Source organism: Cervus elaphus, chromosome 16, assembly GCF_910594005.1.
Source record: "Cervus elaphus chromosome 16, mCerEla1.1, whole genome shotgun sequence".
In the NCBI taxonomy this organism is placed as follows: domain Eukaryota; kingdom Metazoa; phylum Chordata; class Mammalia; order Artiodactyla; family Cervidae; genus Cervus; species Cervus elaphus.
In genome coordinates, this window is record NC_057830.1 from 35,964,221 (window position 1) to 35,976,844 (window position 12,624).

Consider the following 12,624-nt stretch of genomic DNA (forward strand, 5'->3'; position numbering starts at 1 on the left):
TGACACTACTATTTGCTTTGGAGGTTTAATCAGCACAATCTACTATCCTGCTTCCAGTAAGTTTGCAGAGACCTGGGGTAACGGGTGTTTTTGTGTTATTTTGATAATTGCTTATCATTGTTTCCTTTAGGATCTTAAGTACCAGGCACAGGATAACTTTATGATGATGGATGATGCTGTTCTCTGTATGTGCTTTAGCAGAGATACAGAAATGTTAGCAACTGGTGCCCAAGATGGAAAAATCAAGGTATAAATTAGAGACATGAAGTCTTATATGTAGACATTTTGAGAATTCTGTGAAGAGCTAGTCCCTACATGGGGTTTTTTAACTACTGTTTATTGAGCATCAACTTTATGCCAGTCATTTTAGTTTTTCTTATTTAATCCTGATAACTCCTCTGCTTAGGGAGGTCCAATAATTTAAAGTCACACAGTTGGTGATAGATTTGGGACTTCAGATCTGCTCGTGCCCTTTCTGCTGTGCCACCATAGCTTACCTTATATGGTGTGTGTTGCTTTGGGGTGGTGGTCTGCAAATGCTTAGCAGTTGATCAGCTATGGCTTGTATTTAATTGCTGGTCACATACCCTGGGCTAGATAAAATACAGAAATGGTCTCTGCTAAGTGAAATTAGAGTCTAAATTTTTGTTTTAATAATTTAAAAGGAAAGAGGTTTAAGTTTCATAGGATTCAAGTTGTCATTGTACTTTGAGAACCAGACATATCATATTCAGCTATTGGCATGCATTTTTAATGTTGTTTTTAGTACCTTAGTGAGCCCTGTATTTTGCCTGGCTCTGCAGAGTAGGAGGGGGACATGGGACACTGTATTTACAAGTTTTTACTATTCTTTTTTTAAAAAATAAAGGTATGGAAGATTCAGAGTGGGCAGTGTTTAAGGAGATTTGAAAGGGCACACAGCAAAGGTGTCACCTGTCTAAGCTTCTCTAAGGATAGCAGTCAGATCCTTAGTGCCTCTTTTGACCAGACAATTAGGTAAGTAAAAATTTCCAAACTGCCCTCACTTTTGTTTGCTATGATGAAACTTCAGAGGAAGGTACTAGTTTGTGATTTCTGTATTTTCACTAGGATTCCTTTATATGGACAGTGAGGGAATAAATGAGTAATAAATAAATGTGGGACCTTATTTCCCCAAAGTACAGCTGACACAGTGCTATTGTGTTATCCATTTGGGTCTTTACCCAGAAGAGAGATCAGAAGGGGATTTTAGCAGCACTTCATGGGCTTCCCTGGTGGCTCAGAGGTTAAAGCGTCTGCCTGCAATGTGGGAAACCTGGGTTCAATCCCTGGGTCGGGAAGATCCCCTGGAGAAGGAAATAGCAACCCACTCCAGTATTCTTGCCTGGAGAATCCCATGGACGGAGGAGCCTGGTGGGCTACAGTCCACAGGGTCGCAAAGAGTCAGACACGACTGAGCGACTTCACTTTCACTTTCCTGTTTCTCACAGTGTGGTCTGTGGACCCACCTGTATCGGAGTCACCTTAGAGAGCATGTGACAAATACAGATTCTTAGGACCCAGCAGAGACCTAGAAGTCTGTCGCTGAACAGAAGCTTGTGGTATCAGTGGCATATTTTCTTCAAGCCTCTCTGCAAAGCTTTTGGTTTTGTTTGATTGTTAGACATAAAGAAAATACTACTGCATACATAATTGCATAGTCCCTGTTCTTAATATTTTAACACATGAGCTTCTGTAATTCATCTAAAATGCTTTCAACACTTGGTTCCAACCACAGTGTACAGGATATTAATTGATCTTTTCATTTGCTTTTATTTGTGATAGAATTCATGGTTTAAAATCTGGAAAAACCCTGAAGGAATTCCGTGGCCACTCCTCCTTTGTCAATGAAGCGACCTTCACACAGGACGGACATTATATTATCAGTGCATCCTCTGATGGCACTGTAAAGGTTAAGTATTTGCTACTCATGTATTTTGGGTTGTCTATTCCATTTTTTCTATTTTGCCCTTTGAGGAGTTTTCAGTGGTGATAATGGTGATAATTATGGTGGCTAAAGTAAACTCCGGGAGTTGGTGATAGACAGGGAGGCGTGGCGTGCTGCGATTCATGGGGTCGCAGAGTCGGACACGACTGAGCGACTGAACTGAAACCTCTTTACTCTGTATTTTAGCCATAATTGAGATCTGTGACAATAATCATAATCTGTGGGTAATTCCTGTTGGCCTAGGACCTCAGATCTCAAACCTACAGGCTATATGATATATAGGAAAAGGTGTAGAGTTCTAAACTTAACTCCTGTTTACAGTGGTTACATCTGACTTTGCCACAAAGTCAAATGGTCTACCTGCAACAGTCAAATTCATGAAGGGCTCAGTAGCAGAATAAATAGGTCTCTTTTATTGCACAGCTTCACCCCACACCCGGCCCCCCACATTAGGACCTTTCTAATAGCATTAATGAGGAACAAGATGGGTGTAGAGTAGAACTAAGTCCTCTTAGTTACTTGCTATCTTCAGCTCTCAGCTGAAAGTAATAGATCTTCAGTGCCTTAAGAGATTTACTTATTTCAAGAGAGGGCGTCATTTCCTAGAAAAGATGGGCAGTCCAAATTGAAAAGTGCTAGAGATCTTTGAGACACTCCATTTACATTGTACATCTGCTTTTAAATTGCCTTTTGTAAATGAATGTTCTCTGGCAGAAGACCTAAACATCCTAACACAGATCACTAACAGTCAGACCCCTTTCTGTGATGGCTTGGGAATTGAACCAGAAGTCTGAAGGTAGGAGATGTACCCTTCCTTAGGATGGAACGGAAATACACAGAGTTCTTGGTGCGTTAGTCACGGGGTTTGCCCTCTCTGCTGTGAATATGGGCCTTACAGCCTATAGGAATGCCACTGGGAGGTAGCTTGTACAGGTCTCTTTGTTTTGTAGTCTTTTTCTTTAGTTTTTTGCAATAGGTGGGATAAAATATCTGACTGACTTTTTCGACAGAAAACTCTAGAAGTCCCTTGATCACTGAAATGTTCATTCTCTCCTAGGCTGCTGGGCTTTAGAGAGGCTATTGGGGGAGATGATACAGTATTTATTAAGGAAATAAATATTGAGACAACTAGTGAGGCAACTATTTCCTCCTTTCTCTAGGTATTTATTCAACATCCATTTTGTGCTAGGCTCCATTGAAGGCACGGAAGAAACACAGCGTAGTCATGCCTTTGAGGTTTTTACATCATCACTGCTCACGATGTGCGTGGTGTCCAGACACAGGCTACAGTTGATTCATCCCTTCTCTAAGCATGTCTCAGACTTCAGTAACTATGATGTCTGATTTATCTGCGTCAGTTCATAATAGTGCAGAAGGACAAGGTGAAAAGTACTAGAGGGGAGAACTATTAGAAGAGGTGTCAGACTGGGAGAGGGCATCCAAGTGGCCAAGAGTAGCCTCCGCCTCATGGGTCCTTGCTTGTGACTGTTGACATTGTGACTTCTGTGGAGTGGTTCTCAGTACAAACTGAATCATTTGTGGAGCTTTTAAAAAATACACAAAGCTACATACATCCCACACTAGACCCACCAAATTTGAATCTCAGCATCCTGAGTATATAAATTTAAAAAACCTCTGGGACCGGGTAGCTTTCTGGTTGTTTATGACAGTAGCAGTGTTGACACATAGCTAATTTCAAAGTTAGGGAACTTGTTAGCCAAGAGAAATTTTGTACGAAAAGAGCATAAATTTTCTTTCTGATTTTTTTTTGTTTTTATCAGTTAATCAGCAAATAGGGGAGTTCTTTTGTATATGGCAATGCTAGGTATTTGGACTTTAAGCAGCTTTTTTTTTTTTAAATCCTTTTTTTTTTTCTTTTAAAGTAACTTAATTCTCAACCCCCAGACTTTAGAAATTGCTGCATCTCCACCCCTAAATGTTTATGCCTTATATTTTGGTGTTGTAGATCTGGAACATGAAGACCACAGAATGTTCAAACACCTTTAAATCCTTGGGCAGCACTGCTGGGACAGACATCACTGTCAACAGTGTGATCCTGCTTCCTAAGAACCCAGAGCACTTTGTGGTTTGCAACAGATCCAATACAGTGGTCATCATGAACATGCAGGGACAGGTGAGTGCTCAGAATGTGCCTTTCCTCGGGCCCTGTGGGCAGGTCCCTAGTCAGAGAGACTTGGTCCTACACATTCAGTTTAGCATCAGGTATCAGTTCACGATTCAGAAAACCAGATACACTGTTTTTTAGACACTTATTTAAATTTTAAATTCTACTGTCTACAAAGCATCTTTCTGGCATCTCAAAAGTTAGCTCCTTTTCCTGGGATGTTTGTATACTATGGTCTTTCTTTTGCATCCTTTGGATAAATTAAATTCTCTCTTTTTTTTTTGGTTTGTTTTTTTGGCTGCTCTGGGTCTTCATTGCTGCATATGGGCTTTTTCTAGCTGTGGCAAGCAGGGGCTAGTCTCCAGTTGACGTGCATAGGATTCTCACTGTGGTGGCTTCTTGTTGTGGAGCGCAGGCTCGAGCAGCTGAGCTTTAGTTGTTGCCGCTCACAGGCTATGGAGCAAGGTTTCAGTAGTTGTGGCACACAGGCTTAGTTGCCCTTCGGCATGTGGGATCTTCCCAGACCAGGGTTTGAACCCGTGTCCCCTGCAGGTGGCAGGGGATTCTTAACCACTGGATCACCAGGGAAGTCCCCTGGTCTGTCTTTAAATCTTCTTCAGAACCTCACTGAAGATTTTAAGGTATAATAATTCCTCTGTGAGGGAAGGAGACACAGTGTGTGGGTTAAGAGTTTGGGATATCTGTTAGCTACCATATGATCTAAGGTGGAACTCCAGTAGAAGAGCAACAGTGTCTTCATGATGTGTGTTTGTAATCAGCACACCTGCTGGTTCCCAAAGAAACACACTTTGTAGCACCAGGGACATGAGGAGTATGAAAGTTGAGGTCTCAAGCCCTTGGATGTGTTGTGATGCTACTGAAATGTTGACCTGGGTACTTGGGGATCTTGCTGAGCATGGAGAAGACCCAGGGGCTGGTGTATGGAACTGTCTTTCCATTGCTTGAGTCCCTATAAAAGATAAATTGGTGGTGACAAACCCATGGTTGAGATGGCTGGTCCTCAGTACTGCTGGGACACTGCATAATAGCCACAGCTGCCCACTTCCTAGTTTTCTGCTTGACTTTTTTTTTTTCGTGTAACAGAGTTTTATTCAAGTATAAAAAGGACAGAGAATGCTTCTGACACAGACATCAGAAGGGGGATGGCGAGTGTAGTCTTATCAAGACCTTATATACTTTTACCAGACCCACTCCCGCATCATAAATCTTAAATTAACAAGAATAGAACTAACAATAGAGAGGTCTTACCAGACCCACTCCCCACAACATACATCTTAACATTACAAGATTAGTCAGCAGGTTCTTGTTAAGGAGGAGATACATTGTTCTAATATAATCATTAGTATAGAGTTTTAGGAAAAACATAACCTTTGAGCCATTAGCTCTGGGCTTAAAGAAAAAATGTTTTATGTGACTAAGATGAAGGAATGTGGGGGGGGGGGGGAAGTTTGTCCTTTTCTCCTCCTTGAGAGTCCTGGACCCCTTCCCTCCTTGAGGACCCTGGATTCCTTATCAATCTACCTAAGAATTAGTTTTGTCATTCACCCCTTTTTCTTTTAGGAGAATTATGTTGCCAAGGGAAAAAGGGGGCATTTTCATTCCATAACTACTTCCTGTTGGGATGGGGGCATTGTCCCTAAATTGTTGAGGCAACATATTCTCCTAATCCGCATATTGAGGGTTTCTAATCCAGGGACCCCAAGTTGAAGGAGGTTGTAGAAGTTGTATCGGCACAAACAACCATTTGTAACCTAAAAGCTTCTAGACGGCTAGAAACAAATCCCATTATACAGTCACAGATGTAAGGCAAAATAGTCATTAACTTTGTAATCAGAATTAAAAGTCACATTATGTCCATAGTTAAGGTACAGTGAGTTATACCAGTCCATTTTAGGATTGTTAGACGTTTTCAGATTAAGAAGGGTCACATATGATTTTTTTTGGTTAATAGCTGAAGAAAGTCCTTTCCTTGAATGAGAGAAACCCACCACGTGAAGCCTTCCAGTGATGATGAAGACCTAGCATTTTGCAGACCTAGCAATTAGACCAATTTTGGAGACTAGATCAGGGGTCACCCGCCAGAGTTCTCCTAATGTCTGTTGAAAGATTGAAAGCTGAGTCACATAGTAAATTCTAAGGCTTCAGGATCTATGACAATATTGGTGCACAAAAATGGTCTGCCATAGAGACAGTCACTTCCTAGGGGCATTTCAAGCCCTCATTAAAGCTATGGGTAAAATTTTAAACCAATTATCTTGTGTTTCCTGAGTTAGCTTATGCAGATGCCTCTTAATAATGTCATTAGCCTTTTCTTCCTTTACAAAGGAAGTAGCCCACTGAACTTTCCATCTGGGATTCCTGACTTAGAAACCTCATGCTCGCCAGCAGCACTTCCATCCATATAGCGTTTGGAGGCACAGCTATGACAGGGACTTGCTTTTAGGACTCTGGCCCCATATGGAAGCAGCCAAGAGAGATGCTGCTGAAGCTAGAGTTCCACCTCATTCCCGAATGTGCTCCTAGCAAGTCTGGGTTCTCATGACTATTCCAAGCTTGGGGTCTAAGTAAAAGTACACAGTAACAACATGGATCACAAGTCCCTTGAAAGTCTATGATCCAGCTGATTAGGTTAGTGATTCTAATTCCCCAGGCAGTTATGGAATGGTCAAAGAGACCAGGAAAAGGTGACTGAGAAAGGGGAGTTTGGTCCACATGCTTCGCTCATTTCTGGCCGCTCCTCTCGCAGGGACACTGGGTGCCTTTTGGCATTGGCAAGTCGGTATAAACCCCTGACAAAGCTCCCCATTTTGGAGCAGCCTTCAGTCATTACGAGGCACCCTGGAACCGCAAAGCAGGGCTCTGCTTAGTATGCTTGCTTTGTACTTCTTTCTGAACGTCTCAGGCTCTCAGTCAGTCACACACACAGGCACGCCGTAGTTAGTAAAGGAAAAGGACACTGAAAGAACAGGCAGGCTAGAGCTCTGCGTTCCTTACCTTGTTTTGAAGATCCCAGATGAGCCCCCAAGATGATAGCTTACGGTGAATGATTCGAATTCATGATCTCCAAAGAAGACTTAGCTTCGGGACCAGCAACCAGGCTTGATCACTCAAGAGCTTTTGTGTAGCAGAGTTTTATTAAAGTATAAAAAGGAGAGAGAAGGCTTCTGACATAGACATCAGAAGAGGGATGGAGGGTGCCCTCTGCTTGACTTAATTAAAAAGTTAAATTAAAAAAAAAAAAAGTTAAATTTTTTTGGATTAATAAAGAAGTTACAAAAACAGGGCAGAGAGTTCCTATACACCCTTCCCCTGCATCCCTCAATGATAACATCTTACATAGCCGTTGTAGCATTATCAAAACCAGGAAATTGACATCAAAACCAGGTACAAGACTATTAACTCAAATACAAGCCTTATTTAGATTGTCTTTACATCCATTCATCTTGAGGTGGACATGAACAGCTCTGTGAAATTTCATCTCGTTTTATGTAACCATCACAGTAAAGGTATAGAACTGTTTCATCACCCTCAAAGAAACTCCCTTGTGCTATACTTTTATAGTTAAATCCCTCTCACAACCCTAGCCCTGGCAGCCACTGAGCTGTTTGACACTACTCTAATTTTTCATTTTGAGTATAGTAAATAAGAGTCACACAACATGTAACCTTTAAACCTTTTGATATTGGTTTCTCTCCACTTGATTTATGATGATTTAAGTGGTATGTAAAATAGATCAAGCAAGGTCTTCAAGAGATAGAGTTCCATTATGAATGGGGAGGACATCTCATTCTGTTAGAAACCAGAAACTAAGGGGCATGGGTCACAGAGCATTGAGAACCAGTAGCATGTGGATTTAGGCAATTGTGTATGGTAAAGAATTTGCTTCAGGATAAAATGGCTCAATAGATTAGAGAGTAGGATTGGTGACCTGGGATATGGAAAGTGTAAATTTCTGTCTGCCACTGACTTACAATAGCTTATCTTTTGTGTATTTCCCACTCAAGAGGATTTAGCACATGTGAACGGAATTGGTAATGTAATTATAAATGACAGTAAACCAGAGTACAAAATAACATAAAAGTTGTCTGTTTCCCCTGCTGCAGCGAACTACTGCTAATCCAGATGTTTTTACTTGGGGCTGTGTTGTACTTAGATTGTCAGAAGCTTCAGCTCCGGTAAGAGAGAAGGTGGTGACTTTGTGTGCTGTGCCCTCTCCCCCCGTGGCGAATGGATCTACTGTGTAGGGGAGGACTTTGTGCTCTACTGCTTCAGCACCGTCACTGGCAAGCTGGAGAGAACTCTGACAGTAAGTATTACTGACTTAAGGCCATCTACAGAAATCGTTAATGCTTGTATCTTTCTGAACTCGGAAGTAAACCTTTTTCAGACTGCTGTTCTTGTGAATCTTGATGTAAAAATATGTAAAAATGTCATTAAGTAAAATAAACAGCCCATAAGTAATTGTATGCAATTACCTCCTGTATCTGGAAAAGTCATCCTTCAGTGAGCCCTCAGCTTCTAGTGGGTAGGATGAGTGTACATAGAGGAGGAGGAAAAGGAATGTGCTTGTCTAGCCAGCTATAGTTAAACCTCCTCAGGGTGGTTGGAGAGTGACAGATACAGCTAGTTCTCTGCATGTGCTTTCAAAGGCTAGTTACTTGTCAAAATAATTAATGATTTTTTAAGCAGCATTGAGTTAGTAACAAGGAATAATTAACGCAGTTGCTGTCACACTCTACAAATTTCAGTGGCCTAACAATGAAAATTGCATCATCCTCCTCCATCTTTTAGCTGTGCCATTTGGGAAATGTGGCCTTTAAATCTTAGGAGAAAAGATAATTGAAGGGGTTACACTGGATGTTTTAAAGACTCACATCTGGAAGTGGTTTATATTATTCTGTCCATCATTCTTTTTTGATTAGAATTAGTGCTGCCAACAGCCCAAATGCAAAGGAGGAGTGGACAGGGAAAATGCAGTCGACTACAGTTGGGAAGAAGAAATGGTCTGGTGAATGTATAAAAAAAATCGTAAACATTAAGAGAACATTAAGAACGTAAACACTGAGAAGTCATCTCATGTCAAACTGTTGTTGAGTGAACTTTTGGTACACCAGCCTTGTGAAGCCTCCTCCAGTAGAGTGCAAAGATGTGAACAAAACAGAATGAGGTGGCCAGTATCCTCTAGCTGAGGAAAATAGTGAATTCACTCGGTTGAAGGAATTGTTCAGTCTCAGCCACTGTCTTGGCCTAATATTTGCAAAACAGATGATGACTGGGACCAGCTGTAGTACCAAGAGTGGTTTGGCATAAAGTGTGATACACACATTATGAAGAACAGTACAGAAAATGTCATCAGCCATCTGATAGCCTCCTTTTGAGTTTTTGGTTTGTGTGTTTAACTCTGAGGCTCCCTTAGATTTGATTCCTTTGGTGAGAAGTAGAAGCTTCACTCTTACCCACCGTTCAGCTCTGGAAGCTTCTTCAGTGATTTGTTAGCGACCTCTGTACCCTGATTCTGTGCTTCCCTCTTCCAGGTTCACGAGAAGGATGTGATTGGTATTGCACATCACCCTCATCAGAACCTGATTGCTACTTACAGTGAAGATGGACTGCTAAAGCTTTGGAAACCCTAATTCAGCTTCTCTTTTTAAACTAGTTTGAGAGCATGTACTTAAAATGACATACTCATGTGTTGCTTTTTTTTTTTTTAAGGCCAGCTTTTCTAAGCAAATCGTCTGAATTAGGCACAAGAATAATTTTGTGAATTCATGTTTAAGTAGCAGTTACCTTTTTTTATATATTTTCAAGGTATTCACTCTAACTGGGGCAGTCACTTAATGCTGTCAATCTTTTATGCAGAGAGTGAAATACCGGTATTCTTAGGGAAAAACTGTACTCACTTTGATTATTTGAAATGCTTTGATTGAAATGGGCTTCTGGAAGTAAAACTTGTAAATAAGGAACTATGCTAAATTCACTAGCTGTTTACTGTCCCACCTTTTTTTTTTTAAGATGTTAATAAACTTTACACCTTTCTGGAGGCTTTGTTTTTAAATATAAATAAATGCCCATCTAGTTAACATATTTACTTAGATAAAGTACCCTATTATCCCTGAAATCAGTTTCCCATAGGATCTCATTTCACTGCCCTCCCCAGGGCATTCATTTTTTCTTAAGTGCAGGATCCACTATGAGAATTCAGTTGTCATATTGCCTTTGTTTGCAGAGGAGGGTTTTTGCATTGAAAGTGTGCTGCTGTTAATGAAAAAAAAAAATTTTAGAAAAGAGATTTACAAAACAAAAACTCAGCAATATTTTGCATGTGGGTCTTTTCTGTTTAGCCAATATATGTGGAATGCCTATGTTGATGTGTGAAGATACTGTGCTGGGTACCATTTTCAAGAAAGTGAGCTTTTTTATGGAGGCCTTTTATGCCCCTTAATTTCCCCAATTAGTAGGTACAGGTGAGTGAGGAGAATTTTGCAGTCTTAAAAACCTTTGTCACTTGAAATACAGCCTTATCTGTATCAAAGATGAGCAATGCCTAGCATGTAAAAATGTTGGCTGAATAATTCTTTGGCTGAAAAGATGGCTGAAATCCATCTTTCCCAGTTACACTCCCCAAATTTGGTCTTTTTACCACAAAACCTGAACTTTCCCCCAGAATGTCATTTGGTGTCATTTTGCGAGTTGAACCATAGCCATGAGTCTACATGACTGTAGCCTGCCATTCCTCTCAGTGAAGAGCAGCTTTCACTTAAGTAAAAGAATTTTAAGGTGGAGAGAAAAGAGCTTATGCAACCATTCCTTACAAAAACCAAGAAACCAGTTTGATTTAGCCCACAACCTCATGAACTGGCAGTTGAGAGGCATTCTTTGTGCCAGGGCTCATGGAGAGCAAGAATCTAGTCAGCACCGGTACACTTACTTTTTCTAGGAATTTTTAGCAAACATCTCTTCTGCTTTTGCATCTAATGCTCAGGATGGTTAAAAAGACCAATTTCTGTCACAGGATAGGGGAAAAGCAGCAAGTTAACAGGATTAGTGGTTGATAAGGGGAAATCCGGAGTTGTTTTGATGATTGGGGAAGCATTATCCAGATCTAATGGCTTAGGAAAAGTTTTCTGGAGTTGACTGTGCAAAGGACCATCAAGAGCTCAAGGTGAAGGGCTTTGGTGATCCTAGGGGGAGCCTTTCCAGGCCCTGCAGTGTGCCACAGGTGCAAGGCACGTGCTGCACAGATGGTATGGTCCAGGGAGGCCAGGCAGAGGAGAGGACTAGACAACAGGCCACTAAGTATATTTTCTTAAGGAAGTTAACGCACAAAACTGGGGAGGGAAAATGTGCCTTTCCCAAGTCTTTTTTCTTCCAGTCCCTTCCTGGTCATCTCCTCCAGTAAAGGCGGCAGGGGGAGCCCTGGGGAGAGGCAGAGGTGGTGGAGGACTTGGGTTGGGCATGGCTGAGCAGTGTGGGAGGGAACAAGGGCTCCTGGGCCCTTGCTTGCACCCCCCAACCCAGCACCCCCAACCTGGGTTCCTAGAGAGCTACTACAGCCCATGTATTTGACACTCCTCTCTAGCACTGGGAACTCAAAATGCACATATGCTTGCTCAGTTGTGCCCAACTCTTAGGGACCCCATGAACTGGGTCCCTCAAGGCTCCTGTCATGGGATTTTTCAGTCAAGAATACTGGCTCATGTTACCATCTCTTGTTCCTGGGGATCTTCCTGTCCCAGGGATTGAACCTGCATCTCTTGGGTGTCCTGCATTGGCTGGTTATCACTGCACTACCTGGGAAGCCAGAAATTCAAAATATATGGCATTCAAGTTAACCCCTGCCCCCCAAAAGGTTAACTCCATGAGCTGTTCCATCTCCCACTCAATTGTTGCAGTAATGACTCTGGAAAACATTTAATGACCTAGTATTTCACAGCAGTTGTTTTTTTGAGTCTTAGGTATAATTCAGTGTTCTGTTAACCATTTTTCAGCTTGTATTTCTACCACTATTTCCTGAGTCCTTCCTATGTGAGCAGTGTTGTTTCTCAGAACTGCTTTATGAGCGCCAGCCTATTCTGAGTCCCATGATACAAGTGAAGAAACAGGTTGCCAAAGGTTTTATACTTACTCCTAGAGCTCACACACGTTTTCTTCCATCTTAAGGTTTGGATAGAGGCAAAGAATCCATGAGTGTTTCTCCACATTTGGTTAAGACTTATCTGAACACAGGCGGTGAGAGGAGTGAAAAGAGCATCCAAATACAGCAGTGGGGTTCAGCAAGCATGTGCAAACTTGAGAACCAGTAAGTAGACCAGGGGTCCTTTTCAACATCTTTAAGGCAGGTGTTTCAATACTTGTTCTGTTGGTCTTTGAAGATGGCTGAGATAATCAAGTGAAGTGATACTGTTGGAAAAGCAACATTATTGCTGTACTTTGCTCAAGCATGTTTTACTCGCTGTGCCTTTAGAACCTATGCTTCCTTTCCCCACATTATTTCACAACAGGAAACTACCAG

The 12,624-nt window shown here is 41.5% G+C and overlaps 1 protein-coding gene across 1 annotated transcript in view; it reads left to right on the plus strand.

Annotated features, from left to right (window-relative positions):
• Positions 1-10,152, plus strand: part of SMU1 (SMU1 DNA replication regulator and spliceosomal factor) — a 30,269-nt gene extending 20,117 nt beyond the window's left edge. The window contains exons 7-12 of the mRNA XM_043927386.1: positions 131-247; positions 869-996; positions 1,804-1,930; positions 3,933-4,100; positions 8,266-8,418; positions 9,647-10,152. Coding sequence (XP_043783321.1) covers positions 131-247; positions 869-996; positions 1,804-1,930; positions 3,933-4,100; positions 8,266-8,418; positions 9,647-9,745 — 792 coding nt within the window. The 3' untranslated portion in view covers positions 9,746-10,152. The remainder of the gene's footprint in view (positions 1-130; positions 248-868; positions 997-1,803; positions 1,931-3,932; positions 4,101-8,265; positions 8,419-9,646) is intronic.
• The last annotated feature ends 2,472 nt before the right edge of the window (positions 10,153-12,624 follow it).